The following is a 27,796-nucleotide window of genomic DNA, read 5'->3' on the forward strand; positions in this document are numbered from 1 at the left end:
ACTATTCTGAGAACATCACACAAAACCAATGAGTTCTACTGGGCTCTGTTCACTCTAAGGGTGTCATCATGGGTATTGCTGATCCTATTACACAAAATCTCTGTATGAAAACATGAAGTTTCTCCCTTGCTCCAGAATAATTATGCTTCTCCTAGGCAATTGATTTGATTTTACCACACTGATCTGCGCATCTGTTAACTTGATTGTGCTTCTCTTTTTCCATTGTCTGCTACATTTTTGATCCCCCTTCTAGCATGTGTTATAGAATCTGGGTCATACATTTTATTAACTGAATTTCTGATTTCAACTTTCTTACTCTTTCTCAACTAATAAAAATAGTTACCTCTCTGGGTGATTGTATGGGTAGACCTTTTATTATAATGAAGAATATACTGCACACCATTTGAATAAGGCATAGTTGGTACAGTGGCTTCTGGAGTCTGTGGAAGGAGTCTTCCCTTTGGTCTTCTCTCCTTCGTTTCCTGCCAGAGAATGGGCAGCTGCCAGAGCTAGGTGGCTCCTTGTCCATGTGGACTTGGCACTGGGGTGCTACATGCAGAGCTTCACTTGGACACCTGGGTCCTTTTTAATTCTCTGTCCACTGGAAATCACCATCATATGAATTCTTTGACAAAGAAGTTGACCTGCTATTAAGAATTATTCTCCTATCTTTCCTTCTCAGGTTCTGAGAAAATATAGATTATAATATATTCTTGGATTCTAGTCAGAGAATTTGATCATGTGAGAACTGGAATATTAATTTAGCAACAATAAACTGCCATTAACAAAGAAGTCATTTGTGATTGTTAATGTTCTTAAGAGCTTCCATAACAATGAACAAGACATAGGCTCCAGAGGGGCTGGAGCAGAAGACAGAGGTGTGGCAGCAGGTGCTGCCTGGCACAGCTGGCCTGGGGAGTGGCCCCTGGGCCTGTCCTCTGGCTGCACCTTCAACAAACAAGCAATGCATCTTTCACTAGTGAGACTCCAGGGTTTGAATGCAGTATACTTGGTCCACATTTCTGTTCTAGGACTGGGCATGACTCTGTTGCCCCTCACCTATGCAGTGCACTGGGAAGGGGTGGGATGAGAGGAGGAAGGAGGTGCCTTTTCTCATGGTGGTGGGAGAGCCCATGCTAAAAGTTGAAATGTGGGGAAATGGCCTAGGACAAGGTGGCCCAACTCTGGGTCTCTCACATCTGCCTCTGCACAATTAAGACTTTCCTCTAGGGTGGTAGACACCTCCCTCGTGAATACTGAAGCACTGATTTCACTGGACCAGCTCAGATTGTATGATACTCAGTTACGCATTTAGCAATCAGATCTACTTTTTCAGACTGCCAACCCTCTAGGTGGCCTATTGCAGACCAGTCTGGTTTCAGTCTTCCATTCACATAGAGGAAGGAGGTGTTGGGGCCAGCTTGGTGACATTAGCTCCTTCTCTCCTGTCTGCCCACAACCAGGTCAGACACACCCAAGAAAGTGACACCTCCTTTCTCTGCTCAGGGCATTTGTAAGATTCTGCTTCTCCTCTGACATTTCACATCCTCTCCCTTTCCTCTGTTTTCTGTAGTTTCTGGCTACCTGTCATTTCCTGTGCTTTTGGTCTGGCATCCCTCTGGCTATTATTTAAGTTCTTCTCAAGATGTTTGTCTTAGCTTGCTTCTCTCAGCTCTAGCACTGCAGAAATGTGACCTGCTAGCCTGGCTACCAAAGCTCTTATTGGAGGGTGGGATTGGGGTGGGAAGGGATGTGTGAGCGAAGGGCCTTGTAGTTGACATGCTCCATCCTTCGTGCTCACTGTGATATTCAGGATGGGCCTCCATGCAGCAAGGTGTGCCTTGGCTTCAGGGGACCCTGGTGTGAGAGTTAGGAGATACCAAGATCTATGCAGAAGCTGTTCCCCTGTAGTCCCTTGGTGAATGGTGCCAGCTCTCCAGTCTCCTCAAAGAGCAGACCCTCATTGTCGACATGCCTCTGGAGGCTGTGCCTCTGGCTAACCCAGACCCAGCTGGTCAAGTCAAGCACTGCTGGGCCTAGAGTTTCACAGAGGCCCTCCTGGCCAGGAGTGAGGTCATCCAGGGGGTGGTTATGCCAACTTCCAGGGCACACCTTTCAGTGGCATGTGATCTGGTTCTCCTCATGGTAGTTTTGAAATCTTGTGGTTTCCTGTTTTGATGAGTGGTTTTATACATATAATCAGTGAAACTATCCTCACAAATTACATGCATCCCCTATTTCATTTAGAAGTTGGTAAGATGTTTTTCCAACCTTTTAAGTGTATTCTTTTTTTTCTGTCCTCTTTAGTCCCAGATAAACCACCACAGTGCTGCTAGTAATGAAACCTACCAGGAACGCTTGGCACGTCTAGAAGGGGATAAGGAGTCCCTCATATTGCAGGTGAGTACTGTTTGGTGAGAATCAGCTCATCCTGTTACCTCCTACTATATAGTTTCCCCTACGTGGAAGGGAAGCACAAGAGATTTTCTCTGTTGGAATTTTTCTCCTTCCAAAGCATATGTTTTTAGAAAAGACTTTTCCTGAAATAAAGCATTAAGTAACTGAGGGGACATTTAACTCTAGACTTGGCTTTAGGGGGCTGTGGATTCATTCACTCATTTATCATGCACTACCAAGCACCTGCCTCTCTACACTGGAAGCCCCATGACCAGGCTGATTTCCAGGTGCTAAGAATGAACAAAATGGGGCCTGTCCCCCAGAAGTCCCTGAGTCTTGTGCGGGAGGGGAGATATATCCTCATGCCACTAATGAAACAGAGCTGTGGGTGATATGGGCCTAAGGGTGAATGCTGGATCTAGACTGATCACTTTGATGCCAAATCCCCTGGAGCTGGTAATGGGCTAAGCCTTTGATCGCTGTCTTGCTTGAAAGAGAGGAACTCCAAAACCTTTTACGGAGAAGGATAGTCAAGGGAGCTTTTTTTGCTTTTGAAAGTTTGTGTGCCTTGGTAGGACATAGAGTTAGGTATTCTCATAAGAAGGCTGTTGAAGAAGCAGGTCTAGCACTTTGCTGTGTTAACTCTTGAAAATATAAATTGATTTAGCAAGCATTTACTCAAGGTCTGGTATGCATCAGATATTAATTGGTGATTTGGAAAATATAAAGGCTCGTATCCTAATCCCAGCTCCTTAAAAGCTTAAAAGGGTGATGAGTTAGACTGGTGATAGAATGAAGGTAGGGGTTGAGGGGGGCCTGGCCCCCACCCCAGGCTATGGGCTTTAGCTTGGAGCACTAGGGTTATGAGGTGGCAATGTGTTTGTTTTATCTCTTTTTACCTTATATATTTTATTCTTTCATTGTATTTTATGAACATAAGGGTAATGAATGATTTTAGAAACTTTTAAAATTCTAAAAATTTGAAGAAGCAGGTTAAACATTTTGGCCTTTTTTCCAGTGTATTTTTTTTTCTCTTGCCTCTATTCTAAATAACTGAGCTCATATAAAATATACAATTTTACTTTGAAGTTTTGTGTTTTTCTTCACTTCATTAATTTCTTCATTTTAAAATAATTGAGTATCTACAACTTGTGAGATGCTGGCTTTAGATGCTAGGATGCAGCAGTGAAGGAAGCAAGCTAAGTTCCCGTTCTTATGGATCTTCCATTTGAAAGACAGAGAGTGGGCCAGGTGCAGTAGCTCATGCCTGTAATCCCAGCACTTTGGGAGGCTGAGGCGGGTGAATCACCTGAGGTTAGGAGTTGGAGACCAGCCTGACCAGCATGAAACCCTGCCTTTACTAAAAATACAAAAATAAGCCAGGCATGGTGGCGGGTGCCTGTAATCCCAGCTACTCGGGAGGCTGAGGTAGGAGAATTGATTTAACCCAGGAAGTGGAGGTTGCAGTGAGCCGACATTGCATCACTGCACTCCAGCCTGGGCAACAGAGCGAGCCTCCATCTCAAAAAAAAAAAAAAAAAAGAGAAAAGAAAACAAAAAGGAGAGTGTGAATTGACAATAAGCCAATACATAAACTATTTCAGGCACTGGTAAGAACTCTGGAAAAAAGTAAAGCAGGATGAGGATTGTGTAGTAAAAGGAAGATCTCCTTTACAGGAGGAAGCCGGGCAGGGAGCCATTCAGATACCTGGAGAAGTGCATTCCAGGCAGAGCAGGTGGTCAGTCCAGCCCACACAATGGGGCAAGAGTGTGCTTGGGGTGTGGGAAGAATAGCAAGGGGCCATTGTGCCTGGAGTCTGTGCCCAAAAGTGTGGTGCAAGCTGCGTTTTAGAGAGGTAGCAGGGGCCAGATTGAATAGCACATTGTAGCACAGATGTTTGAGGGATATGTAATTTGAAACTCTTATCCCAATGACATGATTAATGAAAGAGTATCCAGTGTAAGATTTTGCAGCAAACAGTATGACATTGCAAACTTTTGAACCAGGACCCTTCATGATTGAAATAGCACATTCCTATTTAGAGAGGATTACAATTTAATTTTTTAAAGTCCTGTGTAATAATGCTGCCTTTCACATTCATAGTTTTCTAAAATTCTGAATTCTTGAATAATCCCCATTTAAATAATCCTAACACAATTGGGAAGCTGCTTGCCAGTAAAGTCAGAAGTTGACCCTAGTGGTTTCTACTCTACTGGGAGCTTATGGGCAGACTCTAGGAGTATCTGTTACGTGATCACTCCTGTTCTGTAGTGGCCCAGTGGAGCTGGTTAGGCAGATTCTCAGCAGGGTAGAGCCTCTTGCTTAATGCACACAGCAGCTTAGCCAGACTGAATTAATTTAGAGTCCTTGGCCCGGAAAGTTTTCCTGGTTCTACTCGTAGAAAAAGGCAAATCACACATAACAAAATACTTTGTTTCTAGGATTAGTTAAAAACAAAACCAAAATCTCTTATATCTTCATTATAATGTAACTCCTTAAGAAAAGGATTTTCATCCTTTTTTTTTTTTTTTTTAACTTGTGTATCCTCCAGTACCTAAAATTATGCCTAGCATCTATTAGGGTCTCAAAAATAGTTGTTTTTAGTGAACGAAGGTCACATTTTAGGACCTTTATGTATTTTGTCTGGATTTCCTACATCCCTTCATTCGTAATACTTAGAATCAGCCTTGAGATTCAGAAGGCCCCTGGAGCTGAACAATTAGCTACAGAATGCTAGAGATCCTATAATTCCTTGAGTATCACCAACACATGGTCTCAAGGCATGGTATAGACCATAGAAATGTTTAACCCTCATAATAAGATTAACCAGAAAACATCCTTCACAAACAGAAACTCTAGATTCCAGCGAACAGAGCCCACCCCGAGAGTCCTGCCCTTTTGAAAGTGGAGTTAGTTCAGGATGGCTGAGAGTGTTGGGCCACAGGGATTAATAAACAAACACCCACCCACAAAGGTTTGCGTGTAAGGTGGACCAAGTTGATAGAGCCTTTTTTTTTTTTTTTAACAGATTTTTTGGTTAAAAGTGGAATGTTAACCATGTGTCGACTCCAGGAATATGTTTCAATAATTCATTCATCGTTTGGGAAAATAAAAATGGAGATCTTAAAGTAGACATATTAATTTAGATTAGTTCCTTTTTAAACAGGCACTTTATAATTCAGAAAGTTTATTTAAACACTCATAAATGAATTACATCAACTCATGCTCCATCTATTATTCCATTACAGACTGGGAAATAATTCCGGATAATCTATATGTAAATGGCAATGACTCTAACCAAAAAGGTTGAAAGGATCTCAGTTTATCAACTGTTAATTTCTTCACTTTGGGGAGGACACTCATTCTCTTTCTTCTTGCTTTGAGCCATCTCTTAATAAAGAAAAAGGATCCTGGGGCAGTTTGCTAATAGAGAAGGCTATGAAAACCATTGTTAATATATAGTTAGGGCATAATTTGAATGACTTCCTGTAAATGAGTTTTTACTAATTAATATTTTCAATAGAGATTCTCAGCATTCTTCAGAAAGATGACTTTGTTCCTGCCACCGTATGTGTAATGTAGCTTCTCTATATTTATGACTTAGAGTCATGTTTTGGCCTGTGAAGCACAAAAACCTTTCTGGAGCCAAGTTTTGTCAGCGCTAATACATGCCCTTTACAGCCCACATTCCTTAATTGCAACAAAACACTCGCCTGATAGGTGAGCAGTCCTCACACCCTTATGAGAGAGGTAAGGTCATTGGTTAGTTTCCATGAAGTTTGGAACGCTCTTCCACATGAGGTTGCAGAACTCCTGAGAAGCCAGCTGAGATGTGCCTTGATGTTGGGGCTGTTCTGGAAAAGGAATAAGGAGCAGGAGTCCAGCCCAGAGGCAGCTTCTGTGGCTGTTGGGTGTTTTACTCTTGAGTCTGTCAAGAGCAGTAAACGTGACCCATGTCATCAGAGCAGTGGCTGAGATTCCCTGGTAAGGTAAGAATCTAACTGGAGCTGCCTTCATTCAGGGCACTTCCTCCACCCGCCACTCAGCAAAAAGCAAAACTGTTCCCTGTGTGTAAGAGTCAGTGGTGAGGTTTCACGGCTCCCCTGCGGTGGGGAAGCTTTCCTGCACCATGTCAAGTCCCTGGTCCTCCACCATTGCTTTATTTCCTGGAACAGGTGAGTGTCCTCACAGACCAAGTAGAAGCCCAGGGAGAGAAGATTCGAGACCTGGAAGTGTGTCTGGAAGGACACCAGGTGAAACTCAATGCTGCTGAAGAGATGCTTCAACAGGTAAGGGCGGGTGCTCTGAGGCCCTTGGGTTCTGAAGCAGCTCATGTGCTGAAGCCCCTTTGTGTGCCCAGGCTACAGCTCTCGCTGTTGTCTTTCCCATCCTGCCTGGAGGCGGGATTGGCTGCTCAGTGTATAGTGTTTATACAGCAAGTGAAACCAACCTGAACGTTGAGGGTGGCAGAGGGGGTAGGGAAAGGAAGGGCTGCCCTGAGATGAATAACCTGCTGAGCTGGTTAGACAGATTCCCAGATAGCACTTTCCCCAGACCTGGTGCAGTGAGGGAGCCCTCAGCTGGGGGCCTCACCCTCATCCTGTGGGTGCCATCTGGAGTTTTAGAAAGTCAATTCTCAGCTGATTCTATGCCCCTTTCCCATCCCACTCCACCTCTTCCTACTCTATATAGTTTTTTAAATAAAAATTACTACATAAATAACATTTTAATATAATTTAATAGATATCAAAATGAAAAAATATTAAACTGTTCCCTACCATTCAAATAATGTCTTCTCCTTGTTTTCTTTTTGTCCTTATGTTATGTGTATACATGTACTTTCCAAATCTGTAGTCCCAAGAGATATGCAATTTAGTCCTCTGATTTTGTATGCGTAATATCATATAATTTTCCCATTTTAAATTTTTGCTGTATTGTCATCTTTACTATCACTTAGATTTTCTTAGTAAAAGTATCAGAATTGACTTAATTATTTTTCAATTCTTAAATACTTTTTCTGTATTGTAAATAATGAGCTACAATTTTTTAGGAAGGGGTGTTGAATTTTTATTGTATCAAAACTCTTCAGAATTTGTTGAGAAGCTAATTAGGTTTTTAAATGAACTGTATTAATATATCTAATTTTAAATTTTCCTTAAATCATTCTTACATTTTAAGTTATCTTGAAAATTAAACAATGACTGAAGTTTATGTGTATATGCCTTATAACTCCTGGCAGAGTACTTGGCACATAAAAGGTGTTCACAATTACTTAAAGAACAAAAGTTTGGTCCTTAAAATGAGTGGATTCAATTAGAGGACTACTTACAATCTTTCCCCCAAAAGCACTAGCATTTTTTTTTAATTGTCATGATCAGCATAAGACTCAGATTGTTTCTTGACAGCATACTGGTGAACACAGGCTTTGCATTTTACCTTTGGTCACATGATAAACATCTTAATTCTGGTGTTTGCTAGTTTGAGTGCCTTTGAATAACTTTATATAAATGTAAGTCAGTGTTTTCATATATATGTCTTCATAAAAACCAGTTCCAATGGCTCAGGAACTTTTGTTTGTTATCTTTTCATTGCTAATTAATAAATTACCACATTCTTGGCTCCATTTGATTTTCTACTTAGGTTGTGTGCCATATCTCTTGTTCATTATATTCCCTAAAAATCTGACTAGCAAGAGGAATTGAGGCTTTTTTTTCTTTTTTTTTTTTTTTTTTTCCTAATTGAATCTTTCTTTTGAAGACCCAGGAAAGAAAATAGCCTGGTGGAAAAAAATCTCAAACGATGAAAGTATTTTCAGAAAGAGTGCAGAAAACAACCTACTAGATTGTGTTTTCAAGTCTGCACAAGGTGTGGTTTTGAGGTGAGAAGGATAAGGGAGGAAGATGATGGAATGGTGTAAACAATCCAGAAAGAGATCAAGAACATTTGAATATGGAAAGGAACATATCAGAAGGTTGATGTTTCAGGAAGGTTATGCTGGGATAGTAACCACATAATCAGAGGTCAGAGAATAGCTGCATTGTAGTGCCTGAGTTATCTGACTGCCCGTGCTGCTGAGCCTCCTCTGCATAGCTCTCCATGGCAGTGTTTCTGCTCCATTGTCAAAGTGTCTGTGACAAGGAGTCTGATCGTGATGCCCTGTACCACTTGGGGAGAGGCTGTCTAGTTCCTCTAAGCATCATCCCATGGATGCCATTTTAGACTTTTTAAAAAATCATAAGCTCAGTTACCTTTTTTATTCTGTTTATTCTAAATCCTCTTTCTTGTGTGCTATGGGTTTGGTATTGGGCATGTGGTACCATGCGCCATACAAATAGATGTCTTAACCTGGCATATTTTGGAGTATGGTAGCCACTTCTGAGTTTCAAAGATTCCTGAGCTTGACCAAGTTATTTTTCTGCTCATAAGCTTTCATTGTGTTCTCTCAGATTGTCAAGGGTAAAATGATAGCAGTGTGCAGTGCTCCTTTCTTAACAAATTGAGTTCAAGCCATAGGACACATCTGAGCCTCATCTCCCACTCATGTGTTCGCTGGGCTGGGTGGCACCACAGCTTGAGATCTTTTGAGTTCCCAGATCTAAATCCAAAGTTGAATGTTCGGCCACACATGCTGTTGCTTTCCTGACATCTGTTTGATGCTGTTTGTGAAGACACTTGATTCTTGCACCACAGTGCTGATGCAATATCTCTGGCTGGACTATGTATGCATTCTCTGAGCTAGGGACAGGCAAACACTTGCCTGATTTGACTGAGATATCCTGGGCTGCAGGGCCCTTGGCTTCTGGTGGTAGGAGCAAGAATGACTCATGGCCTAGAGGCAGAGAATGGAGACAAACAATTGCCTCTTTCTGCCAGCCTCAGAAACCATTCCTGCCCAGAGCCAAGGCGAGCCTGCTGCTCAAAGGCTCTAAAGGAAATCCTTTCACTGTCTCAGCATGCGCCCTTCTGACTGCCTATAGATAAGGTGCTTTCTCTGGGTTTGCTACTCCTGATAACCCTGCAGGCTGAAGACATCCTGTCTGAAGGCAGCAGCTGCTGTTCTACTCCAGTTGACTGCCCATTTAGGCCCAGTAATGCTAGATATTCTCATTTTTCACAAGACTCAAAATCCAGATTTAAAGAGTTAAAGACGTCTGCTTTTAAAATATTAGCAGCTAATTTAAGTTTTTTAAAATGCTGTGTGAATCATACAGTACATGCCTATAGGTCAAGCCTGGCCTGCAGGCCTCTAATCTGCAACCTCTGCTCTAGACTTGGCCCCTTCCACAGTCTGGAATAACTCTAGGGGGACTTGGGGAAAGCCAAAGCAATGAGCATAGCCCAAACTTTGTGCTTAGAGGGGCTCCAAGAACCCCAGTTGAGCTCTCTCTCTCCATAGTGTTCTCTTGACCAATGTCAACCTCCCTCCAGGAGCACAAGAGATGAGGAGTTAGTTCCCTACCCAGTTCATGAACAGTGTACTCATTGTATCCCCAGCCACATCCTCAGCCTGTCCCTGCTCAAGGCTGACCTCCCAACTCGTATCTATTTTTGTCTACACATGAACTCACCTAGCCTCCAGAAAGAGCAAAAAGACCTCTCTTGGGGTTAGACAGGCAAACCAGAACCAACCAGAGCCAGCAAAGGGGCAGGTCCACATGAGCCCACCTAGATTATGAACACTTTTCAGGGCAAAATAATGTTTCTATTTTGCAGCCCATGGCAGGATATGGGATGGGAAGGGTATATGATAGCTACAAGTATCTCTCAGGACTGCTACAAGCAGACAGCTACAAGCATCTCATAGCTGTCAACACAGACATATAGACATACCTTGTAGCTGTCTGTATAGACAGCTACAAGCATCTCTCAGGACTGCCTATGGAAGCACCTAGTCAGATGTGGTCTTAGACTCACTGAGCATGTCTGGATTGCCCAGGAAACTTTCCCCATTAAGAAGAGACGTTTCTTGGCCAGGCACTGTGGCTCACGCCTGTAATCCCAGCACTTTGGGAGGCCGAGGTGGGCGGATAACTTGAGGTCAGGAGTTCAAGACCAGCCTGACCAACATGGTGAAACCCTGTCTCTACTAAAAATACAAAATTAGCCAGGTGTGGTGGTACACACCTATAATCCTAGCTACTTGGGAGGCTGAGGCAGGAGAATCACTTGAACCCAGGAGACAGAGGTTGCAGTGAGCCAAGATCACGCCATTGCACTCTAGCCTGGGCAACAAGAATGAAACTCAAAAAAAAAAAAATGAAGAGACATTTCTCAAAAGGATCTTTAAGGGAGGGACAATCCGTGTCAGTTTTCACTGGTCTGGTATTGTCTGAGCCTGAAAGTAGAACTCACAGCACTGGGCCCTGCCTCTTTGGTCCTTAAGCAGATCAAGGCATTGCTCAGCTGCACACTGAGGCTATCAGAGGCCAGGGCCCAGAATTGTACCCTAGGGTTTCAGGCACGGACCAGCGATGTTCTCGTGACTGGCTCAAACTATGCTGGCAACAAAAATCTCTGTATCATGGGGAGGGTTTCCCTGGTCTGTGATATACTTGAGGCCCGTGGTGGCATTTTCTAAAGTAGCCACTGTGAGCTCACTGGGGTCTAGTAGGTTCTGCACCCTTCTCTAGAGGAAGAGGATCTCTGGGAAGAAGCTGATGCTACTCAGTGGATAAGAGGTTTTACATGGAGCTGGTGGCCAAATGGAGCATTTTCCAGAGACTGGCCATTTACAGATATAATCCATATAAACAGAAACAATGTTCAGTGTCAAAACAACACAGGGAAAGGGAGCACCGTGGGGAGGAAGTAAGGATGCAAACCTTGTGAGGACATAATCCTGCTTTTGGGAAATCTTGGACAACACCAGCCTCTATTTCCATCCTCCCTACTGAGCCAGAGCTTCAGGGTTTAGGCAACTTCATTTTGTTGACTTTTAGGTGAGGTTGGGGAGTGACAAATATAGGGGATTAAGAGTTCATGGATATGAGTTTCTGTAGATTCGCTATTTGCTGTTGATCTGGGAAAGTCAGTGCACCTGTTTTCTTACTAGTAGAGATTGAGGACAACAATATGGACTCTGTATTGCCCACTTCTTACTTCTCAGAGTTATAGTAAAGTTATTCCAGTGTTATTAAGCACGAGCTATCACACAGATGGGCATTGTGAGTCAAGACACTGAGCAGGAGGTCGTGGGCCTAAGACATAGGCCTAATAGCTGCCTGGTAAATTTCCCAGGAGCGCCTTTAAGCAGGTATTTCTCTCTCAAAGAGAGTATTAAACAGAGCTGTGTACATGTTCCAGTGGGAACACAGATCTCTCTGAGGTGGGTAAGACACTGATTCAGAAATGAAGAAAACAGGAATTTTTCAAATATTCCCTAAAATTCCCTCTGGGGATTTATGAGCTAATGAGTTTCTTCATGCTTATCCAATATGATGTTGGGTATCCAGACTACAGGGCAAAGTAGATACTTTAACTGCATTTTACAGATAAGAGTGAGGTTCAGAGAGATGATTGAGTTAGTGAGGACTGAGTCTGTACTCAAACTCGAGTTGACTACAAGCACCTCTTCTCTGCACAGTGTTACTCATGAAAGAGACTTCCCTGCAAGACCTGGGCCTTTTACTTCAAAGGGCAAAGAGACTTATTTTTCCTTTCATGCCTTTCCATGGCCCACTCTTTCATTCTGGTTTCAGGTTGCCAGTCTGGCTGCAGTCCTCTGTCATTGGTCAGTAACTCCCTGGGTTATATTCCACACTTAAAGATAGAGGTAATTGCTCCAAGATGTGGCCCTTTAAGGAGAGAATAGGTTGAAAGGCAAATTCTTTTTTTCAGCTTTAGTCAGAACCTGAGTTTTGGAAAAAGGAAATGGTGAGTTGCTCCGAGATATAAACTTTCTTTCATCTCTTAGAAAGAAGAAGTATTTGTCCTTCTGAAAAGGTTAGTGGCAGTTTTGTCCATTGATTTTTTTCTAAACATTTATTACCCAGTTTCATGGTCCATCACAGTGAGTAAAACAAACCACCCCCCCCCCCAGACCACCTCCCTCCTCATTTGCACAGGCAACCTTCAAACAATTGAGAGCAGAGCAGAATGCCGCCTGTGAAGCCTTTGCCCCTTATCCTCAGCTCACTGCCTCCCCTCAACTTCCTCCTCATACACTGCAGTAGCTGCATGACTCCAACAGGATTCCACCCTGAAGGTCAGGAAGCCTTCAGCAGGGGGCAAGCATTGCCTGGCAAGGATGTGAATGCTCCAGACAGCCTGAATCACAGTTCACTCCAGTCTTGAGAATGAGAATAAGGGTTCCAAGAATGTTTTCCTTACAGGATAGACAGAATAAAGGCAGCCAGCAAAGGAGATGAAGAAGAAAAAAGAAAGGTCAGGAAAACCTGAAGCAAGGAAGATGGGGTGGCTAGGAGTACCTTACATTGAATGGATGAAGGGCGAGACAGTTAAGATATGAGAAATGCAAGCTGCATCTCAAAGTTTGTACATTGGTTCCAGGACTATTTCTGTGCCCTAGTTAGTGAAGGCAAAAGCCAGGTTCAGGCAGGCAGAAATCTTGTTGAGGAGTGACACACATACACCCACATGCACCCACACCCACCCACCTACTCACCCACCCATACACACACACACACACACCTCATACCTACTCACCCACCCATCCACACACACACACACACATGCATCTGTCCAGCAAGAGGACATGGGAGTTGATGGTGGTAGCTTTGAGGGCAAGGTCAAGACGGAAGTTTCTTTAGAATGTCAGAAATTTGATCATATTTATAGCCTGAGGAATGGGAGCTGATGGTTAGGGAGAGATTAAATGCCTGCCAGAGGGGATGATTGATGGCCCTAACCTAGCGTAGCACAGAGCTTGGTGGGAACTTGCTCAAAAGCAGTACGGAAGTGAGGGAGAGTCCAGGACCATGTGAGCAGGAGCCATTCTGAGTTACCAGCTGGAGGGAGAAACAGGACCAGAACTCAGAGAACAGGGCCAAAGGCCGCTGGTTGACCAGGGAGTTGCCATAAAGTTTATCAAGTTGTATGGGGATGTATGAAGAGTCAGGAGGCTGAGAAATAGCCAGAAATGGGAAGGTCAGTCAGGGACAATTCAGGAACAAATTCTGGAAGCATTATATCCTTTGATGGTTACTTTTTATATGCACCTGGAAGTGTTCTGAGCTAGGGAACAGTTTTCAAAGGTGAAAGAAGCCTGCAGAAAAGATAGCAATGTGCAATTGTGGCAATTTATCCTTGGAAAGGAACTATGGGCTTGCTGTTTCTAGACAGGGATTTAAGATATATGAATGAAAGATGATGCTAGGAAACTTTGAAATATAACTTACATTCAATGAACAGATGCATTTTATCTTTTCAGCAAATATGAGGAGAGATTATTTGAGAAGAGGGGGACATGGTAGGGGTTTAGGGCTTGAGCAGAACAGAAAAGACTTGGAACAGTTCCTGAAAGGAATCGGCCAGAGACAAACACAAGTTTTGCCAGGCAGTATTGGAAGATCAGCTGTAATTAGATAGCATAAATTTGTACGGAAACCAACTGGCATCAAGTTACTTTCACTAGCAGTTTTTAAGCTGTGGAGAGTGGAATCACAGACAAAAGACTAACAAATGCACACAAGGCCTGGTACAGGGTTGAGATCCCATGAGGATTTTCTGCTGTAGGTATGAATACAATTGAAATGACTCACCTCAAGGTACAGAGTAGATAAGGCGAATAATGTTGCTTCAAGGAAGTTGATAAACCAGGAAAATAGAGTTACTAAGTAACTAGTGGCCACAGAAAAACTTAGAGGTTGAGTGAGCAAGTGGGACAGATGAAAGGTCAGAAGATTGTGGCCAGAGAGAATTTCAGAGCTGAAGATTTTAGAAGCAAAGCAAACACATTCTGGATACACGTGAGATCCAAGTTGTGACTGTGCTGCTGAGAAGCTGAACAAAATGGAAAGCAAAGCCTATTGGAGCTGAGGTCAAAGAATGTGAAGCCAGAGTGGATGCTGAATGGAAAAATTAATAACAAGGATGTGGAAGCTATTGAGGAGGCAGAATGCGCCTAAAGTAGGTAGAAAATCTGTTGATCAAGACAAAACCCTGAAGGAAGCGGGTTAGTTCCTTTGGTTTGGGGAGAATGTGGTATAAGTGAAGAGCACTGCCTTACAATAGGAGGATAGATGTGGATGGTCGGGGGGCCAAATAGTGGGTTGGAAGCAGCCCTGGAATATAGGGAGCACAATGTTCTGTAAGTTGGGTTGGTGGAAGCTGAGTGGTCTCCACGTGAAATGACTGGGAAGAATGTGTAATATTGTTGAAAACACAAGATTCACTTTATGTTGGAAGTAGAAGGAGCAGTTGAGGATGTAGGATAAGTTAACTCCTATTAAAACACACATTTTAGAGATCACAGTTCATAATAGTGGCTAAGGGCCTTGCTGGATCTGGAGATGGGGAAGTAGAGCTGGACTGGGATAAGTTTGTTGAAGGCTGATTTTGAGTTTAGGGACTAGAACAGTAATTATGACAGGGACAAGGGGAAGATGATCATGAAAGGTAGAAGCACATGCTAATCGATATAAGCTGAAGAGGATAAGTAATATTCTATTGTCAGTGAACTATATGAAATTAAGCAACCTCAGGTTTATTTTTTTTTTGAGACGGAGTCTTGCTCAGTCGCCCAGGCTGGAGTGCGGTGGCATGATCTCGGCTCTCTGCAAGCTCTGCCTCCCAGGTTCCCGCCATTTTCCTGCCTCAGCCTCCAGAGTAGCTGGGACTACAGGCGCCCACCACTATGCCCGGCTAGTTTTTTTTGTATTTTTAGTAGAGACGGGGTTTCACCGTGTTAGCCAGGATGGTCTCGATCTCCTGACCTCATGATCCACCTGTCTTGGCCTCCCAAAGTGCTGGAATTACAGGCGTGAACCACCACGCCCGGCCACAACCTCAGGTTTCTAATTAAAATGTTAGTGTGTCCAATTGTGAATGTCTATTTGGAATGTTAGTGTGACTAATTCAAACACTGGCATGACCAATTGGAATGGCTGTTGGAACTAGTGAAAATACTGTCTTCATCAGCTGGAACATTGGTATGACCAATCACAACCTGGTAGTTAAAATAGGGATTTTGGCCATGATGGAAGCAGAGTAGACTCTTAGCTTTCAAAAGAGATATATTGTGAAACTGTTAAAAATCATGTCAAAGCAATATTTTGAATGCTGATCAGAAGACAAAACTTAAATATCTTTTTTTTTTTTTTTTTTTTTTTTTTTAAGACAGGGTCTCACTCTGTCGCCTAGGCTGGAGTACTATGGCATGATCACAGCTCACTGCAGCCTCAACCTCCCAGGTTCAATCAGTCCTCCCACCTCAGCCTCTCAAGTAGCTGGGACTACAGGCCCATGCCACCACGGGTGCTTTTTTTTTTTTTTTTTTTTTTGTAGAGACAGAGTTCCACTCTGTTGCCTAGGCAGATTTCAGACTCCTGGGGGCTCAAATGATCCACCCACCTCAGCCTCCCAAAGTGCTAGGATTACAGGCATGAGCCACTGTGCCCAGGCTGAGCATCATCTTAAGATGTTCAAGTACTCAACAAGGGCTTTGTTTTATTAGTAACTGTCATGTGTCTAGGCAATGGCATCTGGTAGGTGTTTAAAAACATATTTGTTGAATGAAAGAATGAAGTCTCATGGAGGATGTTTTTCCCCTGAGATCTTAGTAGTCTAAAGACATTTTCTTGTGGACCTTGACCTGTACACTTGTTCCTTTTCCCCTTTGCATTGGCAGCTGGGAGGCTCACGCGTACATTATAGTCTATCTCTAGCTGTTTATAGAAGTTTATGGCATAGATTTTCTACTGACTGTAACTCTGACTTTAACTTATTTTCCTACCTGCTTTAATTTTTATGATTTATTTTTTAACTTGAAAATATCTATTTTGCAAACTACCTAAAAACATTTTGGGAACAAGCTGGGTAGGCAGAAGGATGGAGAACTAGAGAATGAGGTAATAAAGGAAGAGAGGGAGGTAGGGAAAGGAAAGAAGGGGAAGAGAATAGGTGGTGTGGGCGATGATTACATCTTGAGATACTCATGTACTCAAGACTCAGAGAACTTGTGTGTTCCCTCACACTCAGTGAAGAACTGCTTAAGGCCCTTTGTGGCCTGCATAGCCTTAGCACTAGGCCCTGATAGGTAGTATGTGCTCAATGAAATCTTGGCAATTTGAGTGGACATTTCCTGGGCTCACTGAATGTTTGTTGATTGCCTATTTTAGCATATTTTTTTAAATGTCTCTTAAAATGCTTGGACTTCTTTCTCTGTTTGGGAAACTGTGTGATACAATAGACTAAAATGAGTTCTGGGATCAAACAGAGTTTTGTTTGAAAACTAACTCTGCTGGCTGGATTATAGGCGTGGTGGTTCACGCCTATAATCCCAGCATTTTGGGAGGCTGAGGCGGGTGAATTACTGGAGATCAGGAGTTCAAGACCAGCCTGGCTAACATGGTGAAACCCAGTCTCTACTAAAAATACAAAATTAGCTGGGTGTGGTGGTGGGTGCCTGTAATCCTGGCTACTCGGGAGGCTGAGGCAGGAGAATCGCTTGAATCCGGGAGGTGGAGCTTGTGGTGAGCCAAGATCGTGCCATTGTACTTCAGCCTGGGCAAAAAGAGTGAAACTCCATCTCAAAAAAAAAAAAAAAAAAAAAAAAACTTGGCTGCTGATTGGCTTGTGTCCTTGGCCAAAAGATTTACATACTCTCTCTTGGCCTGTTTCCTCATCTGTAGAGTTGGGATAATATTTACTGCCAACTCACTGGGAGGGTTTATTAAGAAGATGTATACAAAAGCACCAGCAGTCTCTGGTACAGAAGAGGCACTCAAAATATTTCAGTTCTCCAGTGCATTGGACACACTCATCTGGCTGACTCCTATTGGCCAAGTAGCCTGTGCTCTGGCTGCAGTGCTCTGCCTCTGCCTTGTGAGCCAGCTTCCAGTCTGGCTGGTCCAGGAAGAGCTGGCCTCCTTAGTCCCAGAGGTTGGGGAGCTTATTATGCTGAGTTGCTGGGCTTCTAGATAGATACCCATCCCCTCAGACCAGCAGATGAACAGTTTGTTGCCTGCCTTTCCCAGGTAGGCTGTTTCCCAGGCTGTTGGCCTGGGGAATCATGTATTCCAAGTCAAAAATTTCTGTCCTGTGTGGTTTGATTCATGATCTGAGGACAGTTCCAAATCTGTGACCTCGTAGTGGCTGAGTCAGAGTGTTGAGATTGCCATTCTTGTGCTGAGCTTGGATTGCCCAAGATGATACAAAATGGTCAAACCATGGCAGGATATTGCATATTCTTCTGTTCATTTGGCCCATTGCTATTCCTGGTTGCTGTGTCTATTCTTGCCACAACCTGTGTAGCCAGTGTCTACCATGTGCCAGGATTTTGGACCTTACAGGACATTGCCCTTTGCCAATGGAAAAATATGTTGCCCTGGACTTTAGGAAATGCTCCTGTTTTTTGAGGTCCTTTGTAATCATATTAGTTCTAAGTGGGTGTCTTGTCTATCATCTTAATTTTTTACCTTGTTTATGCTTATTAAGTGTTTTTATTAGTGACAGGTTTGTTGTCAAAGACCTGGGTTTTTTGGTTATAGTCTGCTACTGTTCTAGTGATGGCAAGACTAGTAATAAGCTTCCTGGTCTGTCCTCACAATTGGGAAAGAACCATCTTCTTATTTACATTCCAGAGTGGCCAGATTATAATTTTGGAATAGCCTAGGAAAGATCCATCTCACATAAGATTCATATGTAATCATTCAATACTCTTTGAACATCTACTTTGTGCTCTAGCTCCTGTCTGGGTTCATTGCAGTGAAGTCCTGTATTCAAACATGTTGAAGATTGGGCTGAATATTGGTTGGGCTCAGAAAGTGATCTAGAAATTTTGGCTTTGAAAAAAATATATTGTTAAGCGTTTTTGTTTGTTTTGATAGAGAGGACCTGCTGCTTTGTCTTTTAAAAAAATTGATAAATTTGGTTCTTTGAAAGTATCCATTCACTTTTCTCTACATGGAAATAATGAATAATGGTCTCTATGGGCAAACATATTTGAGAAATGTAACTCACCTTGTCTATCAAAGCACAGTGGGTGGTATTGGGGGTGTGCTATTCCTGAGTAGCCCAGCGTCAGCCCAGGCCCGTCCATAATAGGCCTGTGACTCATATGTACCGGTCTCAATTCTGTGTTGTTGAACACACAATTTAGGTATTGCCTTATGTGCTATAGATGAAGCCAGAGCTGTTCTTATTGCCATGGTGGTTTCTGATTTCAAGATCTGTTTTTGCTTGCAGGAGCTGCTAAGCCGCACATCTCTTGAGACCCAGAAGCTTGATCTGATGACTGAAGTGTCTGAGCTGAAGCTCAAGCTTGTTGGCATGGAGAAGGAGCAGAGAGAGCAGGAGGAGAAGCAGAGAAAAGCAGAGGTGAGGGTGAACTTGTATTGTCTTAAGCTCAGACCTGGGAAGGCTGTCATAATGTGAATTTAGGCTGTCTTGTCAACTCCCAGCCTGGAAGCTATTGGGTGCCAGAAATATCTATACACTAGAGATGCAGTGATCTGTTAATACCAAGTTATCAGGTTTTGCTGTGGCCTGCAAATTTCAGCAATATCCAAACCACCCAGTTTTGGCTCTAAGGCTTTATCTGCCCTCAAACTGCTGACAAGGATGGGAAGAGAAGCAATAGTTGGGGAAGAATAAGACAAAATATGGAGGGACACAAGATGTCTTCTGTGAGAACCAAGGAAATGACGACGTACCAGAATGAAGTCGGCCTCCCAACAGGCCATTGTCACTAGATCCAAGGAGTCTGGAAACATTTCTTGATGTGCATTTCCCTGACGCAGGTGGAACCTCAGGTTATGTGTTTCTTTTCTCCTGATGGGTCTTATGGAGCGGCCATGTGAAGGCCTTCTCTTAGAGAATGTTTTCCTAATTTTGTTTTTCAGTCTTTGTATGCTATTGGCTGGAATATGCCAGACTTTTTTAAATAAATGTTTACAGAATTTTAGACTCAGACTCCTTTGAGAGCAGGCAGCCTGTTTTAACCTTAGATAACCGTCTTCATGTGCCTCTACCTTTAAGTTCTTGTATTCACACCAACAATGAGAGATATGAAAGAAGATAGGTTTTAGGTTTAGAAACACCTTGCTCATTTACTGACCCAACTACTTGTTAGCAGTAAAATGGATAACTGTGTGGTAAAGTCCAAATAAAATCATGAAAGTTAAGTACCTGTCATAGTATTTGGCATTTTGTCAGTACCTGGTATGTCTTCATCTCCTTCGTACATTTAGGCCAAAGACAGATATTGTTCCCTTCTGATAAGTGCCAGCATTAGTGCATACTGAAACCTGCCATGTTTGCTGAGTAAACACACTGGTGATTAGAATATTTCTAATGTGCGAGCATATTCCTTGCATTGCTTTTGAGAACATGTTCATTAATTAGAAGTACAGTTGCCAAAAGAAGATATCCCCAATAAGCTGAGAACAGTAGCTTGTATTGATTAAGAGTCCAGGCTTATAAATCAGATCTCCTGGCTTTAAACTGAGCTCAGTGGCTTTGTGATCTGGGGCAAGTAATTTAACCTCCCAAACCTGTTTCTTCTTCTGTAAGATGGAGGTAGTAATACTTCCAATTTCTTTGGTTATTCTGAGGAGTGAATGAGACAATGTATGTGGAACTCTTAGCATGGTAATAGTTAGCTTTTATTGATCACTTACTGACAGTATTGTTAAGCATGTTGGAAATGAAAATGTAGACATAGATACGTTATTTACATATTGCAAAGTTTACACAGCCTGAAAGCTAATCTGTGTGAAGTGTTAGTTGAATTAAATGTTCAGGGAGAAGTAACTGAATTTTCTTCTGGTTTAAAGTTATTTTACCAGTGTTTCAACATGCCTGATTGTATGTGAACACACATTAGGACTTTGGGGGCAGAATTCCATAAACTCTGTGAGAAGGCTTAAAGTGGCAGACACTCAACTCAAAATCAAGAAAAAAAGGGACGAGAGAGACCTATGTCACATAACTTGAAAAGTCTAGGGTTTAAAAAATGCAATATGACGAGATCCAGGTAATCTCACAGTGTCACTAGAAATTAGTCTCAGTTGTGTCACTTGGTTCTGTTTTAGCCTTTTTCTCAAGAAGACTCTCCCCAAGTGGTGACAGAGATAGCCACTGGTAGCTCCAGAATGATATCCTACCAGCCAGGCAACTTCTGCAGTCAAAGAGGTGCTTTCTCAAAGGTTCCAGCAAAAGCCCCAGGAGTGCATCTCATTGGGTCAATTTGGGTCATATACCTGGTTCTACACCAGTCACCTCTGGGATCCGTGCATGAGGGGTGGGGGGTGTGAGTATGAAAGTCAGCCCATCTGTGGAAGTATGCAGAGTTAGCACCAAGCTGGGATAATGCAGTCCTTTTAAAGGGACATCAGAAAGGAAGGAGGGCTCCCGCTTCTGGGATAAGAAGCACTAACACAGTCATCTTACTGTTTGCTTTTTTCTTTCTTTTCTGAAGGATTATTTTTAAATCTGAATTTTTTGTTTTTGTTTTTCATTGGTCTGTTCATGCATAAGGCAACGCATACTCTGGCCTCAATTCTACCAGATAACAGCCCTTCCCAGTTGCTAGTACAAACATTAGGTTTCCACGTGGAGGAATTCTGCAGGCTGTGCAAACCTGTGATAATCAGTGAGCAGCCACATGATCTGAAACAAATTCCTCATTCTTGTAATTGCACATAATCTTTGCTGGTATGCACAGAACTTCTACCTCTATTTGTGAGTGTCTGGAGCACCAGGGGTTTAAAAACCACAGGGTGCTGCTTAAGCTGCACTATTGTCATGTGCATGGAGATGTTTATTTTGAGTGAGACATTTTGCTAGCTGAGGTCATCAGATGTTGTAATTGCATGAATAAAGGGAATGCTGCTTTCCATACTGTACTGCTGCTGTTTTTTTCCAGTGAATGTATTTAGCTTAAGGGCTCATTGTGTGTGGTTTGGAACAGGCAGGATTCTTTTTTTTTTTTTTTTTTCCGTAGGTATGAGGTAGCCAGATCTGAAATAAACTTCCTCAGCTTAGCTCAGGCTTTATCCTCAAATTCTGTTTTATGTTTTAATGAAAAGAAGAGAATGCTGGTGGCAAGAGCATTGCAGACTGCTCCTTCTGCTCTGATTCTGATCATAGCCCAAGCCAGCATCTTGCTGTTTAAGTTGTGGAAATGATTACTGACAGTCATTCTGTAAGACCTGAGGACTTGCAGGCACAGGTTCCTTGATGGCCAGCCTTGCTCAGGAGTGAGTAGTGGCCCAAATGAGATGTGGATGAATACTAGGTTTCCTGTTTACCTTTTCTCATTAGCCTTTTGCAATGGTTCAGGGTCATATGAGGGTACTGAAGATTGGATAAATAAGATGTACTCCTGAAAAGCAGGACTATGGAAGAATGATTGACATAGAAAGTAAATACCACAATAAGGGGATGGAGCATGAAAGAAAGAGATCCAGAGGTAAAGGGAAACCTGTGTATGGACACAGATCAAAGCATTGCATAGGCGTGTTGCTCAGATGGGTCTTCCCTGAGAAAGGAATCTGGCTTCCCCATGCTGTGGGGGTGCCGGCAACCTGCAGCTGGACCCCACTGTGGTAACTGGAGGGTTCTGTGAGTAGCTGCCAGAACAGCCTGTTAAGAAGGGAGCAGGGACCCCAGATATGCTAGGAAGGGGAGTCAGCCCAACTGATCAGGGGTACATGTGAGCAAGAAGAGAACAGGAAAGAATCTTTAGGATTTCCTGCAGAAAATGGAAACATCTTACAGCACAAGTGATGATGTCATCATTTCTTATTTCTTGTGGTTAGGACCTTGGGAGAAAGGGATTCTGATTTCTGAACTGAGGCAACAGAATGATGGACTTGGACTACAGAGCAAGATCTGGGAAGATTGTGTTTGCTCAGAGATGAGCTGGCCTAATGAGGAGAGTTTTGTTATTCTTGCTTTTATTTTCTTTCTTTACTCATTTGCATCAATATAGGAAATATACTCCCACAATTCAAAAATCAAGAGTTCAAAGGGGCATATAGCAAAAGGTCTCATTCAACACCTGTCCTCCAGTCAGCAGTCAGGAACCAGTGCGATCGGTGTGTGTCCTTCCAGAGTTATATTATGTGTGGACAAGTACATCCATGTGGATACACACAGACACACACACTTCCCCTCATTTTTATACAGATATTCACTATTCTAGACCTTTCTTTTTAAATTTAGCAGTCTTGGAGTTCTTTTTACACCAAGTATGTTTTTAAAAACTTCCTCATTCATATCTATGTCTGCATATTGTTCTATCATCCAACTATAGCCTAATTTATTTAACTAGTCCCCTCTCAGTGGACATTGAGGTGGTTTCCAAGTTTCTGCTATTAGAAATAATGCTGCAGTGAATAATCTTGTATATATGTAAAGATATTGATATGGAGTTTATGGGTCAAGGAGTATGCGAACTTGACATTTTGACAGATATTTCCAAATTGCCCTCTCTAGAACATAGAGGTTATATTCCCATGAGCAATGTAATGCATAAGAGTGCCAGGACAGTATTAAACTGAGCCTGAAAAAAGAAGAAAGAACTAAGTAAAATTGTATACAAGATTAACAGGTAAGATGGAATTGGGAACAACTGTGATTACAGGAGGTGCCCAGTCGTTTCACATAGAAAAGAACCACAAAGAAGAACTTTAATGGTTGGCAAAGTGTGATTAAAAAACAAAGTGAGCTGAGGTTACAACACGGGACAGCAATTATAACTTCATAAATGCCACCTAGACATCATGATGTGGGACCCAGAATGGAATAGAGCTACAAAAGGGTCTGCTTTATGGGAGGGAAACAGACCTGTTAAGAGAGGAGATGGGCCAGCCCTGGAGATAAAGAATTATGAAGCTAGGCCAGGTGTAGTGGCTCACACCTGTAGCCCCAGTACTTTGGGAGGCCGAGGAGAGTGGATCACTTGAGGTCAGGAGTTTGAGACCAGCCTGGCCAACATAGTGAAACCCTGTCTCTACTAAAACATATGAAAATTAGCCAGGCATGGTATTGTGCACCTGTAGTCCCAGCTTCTTGGGAGGCTGAGACATGAGAATCACTTGAACCTGGGAGGTGGAGGTTGCAGTGAGCCGAGATCACGCCACTGCATTCCAGCCTGGGAGACAGAGCGAGACTTCGTCTCAAAAAAAAAAAAAAAAAAAAAAATTATAAAGCTAAGTTGAAATGCCAAGCCTGAGGACAGACATACCATAAAACAGTGACAACACATGGCTAAGGAGAATTAAGGCAGAGTAGCCCACACGCTGAGCAGAGGGAGGAAAACAGATGTGTTCCTGCTGCAGGTCTCCAGACTGATGCACACAAGGGGCAGTGATAGAGGAAGGGGAGCAGCAACTTACTTGGTTAGCTCCTAAATGTCTCCCAGCTGAATTCTGAAGCATTTGAATGTTTACTTGTTTGTTTTTCTCACTTGCTTATACTCTACTCAGAGGGTAGAAGACGAAACTAGGAAAACTGCCATTCTAGCTCCAATATTGAAGCAAAAGGAGGCACTGGTTTATGAAGTAAAAGTGATAGGTACCTTGAGAGAAAGTGGTCATTGTTATTTGAATGTTCACAAGGGTGAGCACGGAAAAAACTAGGCATAAACAGACATGCACTGTAGACTTGGGTCAATCATAACTCTGACAGTTTAAAAATAAAATGGATGGGGAACTCTCGAGTAGAGGAAGACCCAAGAATGTTGAACTACTTAAATATAATTCTGACTGTGCAATCTCACACATAATACCAATAAAAAGGAAGAGCTTAGAGGTCTCTTGAAAGGAAGTAGTTTTCAGAGGGGCTTGTACAAAAAGCAGAAAGGACATACGCTAAAGACAAAAGTGCACCTGTGTGACCAGTGTCAGGAAGGGGACATCCCAAACTAAAGGATAATGCTGAGGACAACACAAAGCCACACACACACACACACACACACAACACACACAGAGTTACGTTCTTAATAAGAAAAACAAAGAAAAAATGGACTTGATTCCATGGATGCCTCTGACAGGTACAAAAAATTTAGGACAGTAGTCCCCCAAACTGCTTGCTATAAGTTAATTTTAAGGAATCAGTAAAATCAAATGTTTCTAGAAAACTGGAACCATTTCCTTCTTGATTTTCAAAATGGCAAAAGTGTGATAGATTCAATAAATTTTAGTCTATTGAGTTTGGGGCCAACTCTATGATGGTTTGCAAGAAGCTAGGAGACAAAATAGCGGGGATTGGTGTCCTCGAGGAGTGAGTCACATTAGATTGGCCTTACCGGTTTGGCCAGGAATGTGTCTTGTGGTAGACCAGGTAAATCCACATTTCACTGAAGTGTTGCAAAAACGTTGCTTGGGATAATCTTGTAGACAAGATGGAGGAATGTAAGATGAAGACACTGAAATAGCATATTGGTGTCTGACTGAGTTCAGAGTTTGGGTACATATTGTCATGGATAAGTGTTATGTGTGCCATATGTCGCCTGTGCAAAGGTGCTGACACACTGGGTGTTTGGGTAAGGGGAGTCAGTGTGTGTATCATGCATACGTGGAGAGGGGATGTGTTTGTGTGTGTGCCCTGGTGTACACCCACATCTGCTATTGCTTCTGCTTGGATGAAGGGTTTCTTCTAGACTCCATATCTCGGTGTTGACACAACAGTATGGCACAAAGGAGCCGTTGGGGATTTGTTCGAACTGCCAGACAGGCACCTGGATAGGGCAGGCCTGAGGAAAAATGCCATGTCTTTTGGTTCTGGTGAGGAAAGTGGAGGGCTGTCGACAGTGACCACTGGGTGCCACCTCCTCCCTGCCCCATGCACCTCTGTGCTGTTCTCTTAAGGAGTTCTGCATCTGAGAGCTGTCTGACCTGGAGCGCTTTTCTCTTCTTTCTTTTCCTTCCTACAGTCGGTTCTGAATGTGATCAGTGAGCTGCAGGAGCAGATGTGTAGGCTGCAGCTGGACATCCACAGGCAGATTCAAGAGCGCCTGTTACGCAGTAGGGACCACCCTGAGGAGGTGGCGGCCAGCGACGGTGTGGCCGAGTCCCAGTCCTGCAGCCAGGACTGTGCCTGTTGGGAGGGGTCACCTGTAGGAACCACACTTAAGTATATCAGAGCATGCGTGTGTGGGGCATTTCACTCGTGGAGGGGCTGGGGTTTCTCCTAACCAGAACAGAGTGCAGTGGCTTGGCATGGATCTGTTGTTACCTCTGGGCAGAGCTTGGACTCACTCAGTCCTCTTGGGATGTGAAGTGAGCTCAGTGACCCTCACTGAGCAGGGTCTGAGCAGGTGAGGCCAACCCTCAAACAGGTGGCACTCATCTCCTTAAGGGCTGGGAATGAGGTGCACCAGGTGCTCTGAGTGATGGGGCATTTGTGCCACAGGAAGCCTCATGGTTCCCCTTCCCACGTATATGACTCAGATACTGATTCCTCCTCCCAGGCTGGGAGATTAAACAAAGTTTTGTTTCACATGTGTTGTTTTTTTTTTTTGAGACGGAGTCTTGCTCTGTCGTCCAGGCTGGAGTGCAGTGGCCGCATCTCGGCTCACTGCAAGCTCCGCCTTCTGGGTTTACGCCATTCTCCTGCCTCAGCCTCCCGAGTAGCTGGGACTACAGGCGCCCGCCACCTTGCCGGGCTAGTTTTTTTGTATTTGTTTTAGTAGAGACAGGGTTTCACTGTGTTAGCCAGGATGGTCTTGATCTCCTGACCTCGTGATCCGCCCGTCTCGGCCTCCCAAAGTGCTGGGATTACAGGCTTGAGCCACCGCGCCCGGCCATGTTTTTTTTTTAAGGAAAAAAAAAGTATTATGAAAAAGAATCCTTTCAAGTTTATGTTTACCCCCAGTGAAAAAATAAAATGCAAGTTTTCATGTGCTGTGAATAATTAAGTCATCATCTGAATTTCCAGGAAAAATCCCCCCCACATAATCACATCAGGCTGATTTTATAACCACTGGGCCACGCGGGGCTGTATCTGATTGGGACTCTGGACTTGGCTCTCCACATGGGGATGACCTGGTCCTCTGTGACTTTGCTCATGGCAGGTGATATCAGCTTCAGCAGAGACAAGCCTATGCCTCCAGGGAGGCCTACTGTTGAAAAGGACTTGGAAGCTCCCCAAGAAAAGACTGAGGTCACAGCAGCCATGAGTAACAGAGGGTACCCTGGCTCTGTAGGAAGTTACTATGGTCCTTACTCAATTAGAGAGCCTGTTGAAAATGTAGACATAGGTGTTGGGGGGAGGGATTCGGTGGGAAAGATTTCCTGCTGCATTAAAGGACAGGGGGAAAATAGGAAAGTCAAGATGTAAATGTAGATTTGGATAGAGAAGCCTTGAGAGGGTGTTGGCGCATGACCTATGTTGAGTAGGTTACTCTAGCAAAACTTTTAAAGGAAGGTAAAATGTGCGTGTACTCATGTTGGTAGTCAGTGATGGACAAGTAACATGGAAGGAAGAGGATGTTCTAGAGGTCACAGAGCCTGGAGAGGATGATCGCTGTGTACCCACAGTGGCAGCTCCTCAGGCAGTAGGAACCTGTATACTTCTGATTCTGGTATCAGCTGGCCTGACACCCTCTCCCAACAGACTGAGTAGCCTGGCTAGGACACAAGGCTGAGCAGAAGAACCCCCAACTTGTGGGCATTGGAGCCTCTCAAGCAGGGCCAATAATGTTCTCAGAGAATGATTCAGGGTCTGCTGCAAGTCAAAGCAGGTAACTGAGGCCTTGATATCCAGTGATGCGGATCATGGATGCAATAGCCTTAGCTGAGAAGTTTCCTTTCCTTTTTTTTTTTTTTTTTTTTTTTTTTAAAGCTGGGATTACAGACACTCGTCACCACACCTGGCTAATTTTTGTATTTTTATTAAAGATAGGGTTTTACCATGTTAGCTAGGCTGGTCTCGAACTCCTGATCTCAAGTGATCCACCCACCTTGGCCTCTCAAAGTGTTGGGATTACAGGCGTGAACCACCGTGCCTGGCCGGAAGTTTTCTTTGTTTTGTTTTTAATGGGCATCAGCAAATGCTCACCTCAGCTAGAAGGCAATCTTAATAAATGACCCTACGAAATTCAAGGGTAAGCAATGTCACTTCGTGGTGGATTATCTCAGAAGGCCAAGACCTCCAGGCCAGTTAAATAATGACTTGAGTTTTATGTGTGCATTCATTGACAAATTGTGCATACCTACTATGTGCCAGGCACTGCAAGATAATCAGAGGTTAGCAAATGCCTCATGGAGTTTA

General features: G+C 43.2%; 1 protein-coding gene across 11 annotated transcripts in view; it reads left to right on the top strand.

Annotated features, from left to right (window-relative positions):
- PPFIBP2 (PPFIA binding protein 2) overlaps positions 1–27,796 on the top strand; it is a 143,489-nt gene that overhangs the window by 77,230 nt on the left and 38,463 nt on the right. For 9 of the 11 annotated variants that reach the window (XR_004053549.1, XM_030917588.1, XM_030917579.1 and 6 more), the window contains 3 exons: positions 2,308–2,400; positions 6,574–6,687; positions 18,764–18,895. Coding sequence is in view for 10 of the 11 variants with exons in the window: in XM_030917588.1 (XP_030773448.1) it covers positions 2,308–2,400; positions 6,574–6,687; positions 18,764–18,895 (339 nt within the window). In the remaining variant the exon portion in view is untranslated. Of the gene's footprint in view, positions 1–2,307; positions 2,401–5,585; positions 6,388–6,573; positions 6,688–18,763; positions 18,896–27,796 lie in introns of those variants that run through there. The other 2 variants (XM_030917584.1, XM_030917585.1) reach the window with 2 other exon arrangements.

This window comes from Rhinopithecus roxellana, chromosome 15, assembly GCF_007565055.1.
Source record: "Rhinopithecus roxellana isolate Shanxi Qingling chromosome 15, ASM756505v1, whole genome shotgun sequence".
Lineage (NCBI taxonomy): Eukaryota > Metazoa > Chordata > Mammalia > Primates > Cercopithecidae > Rhinopithecus > Rhinopithecus roxellana.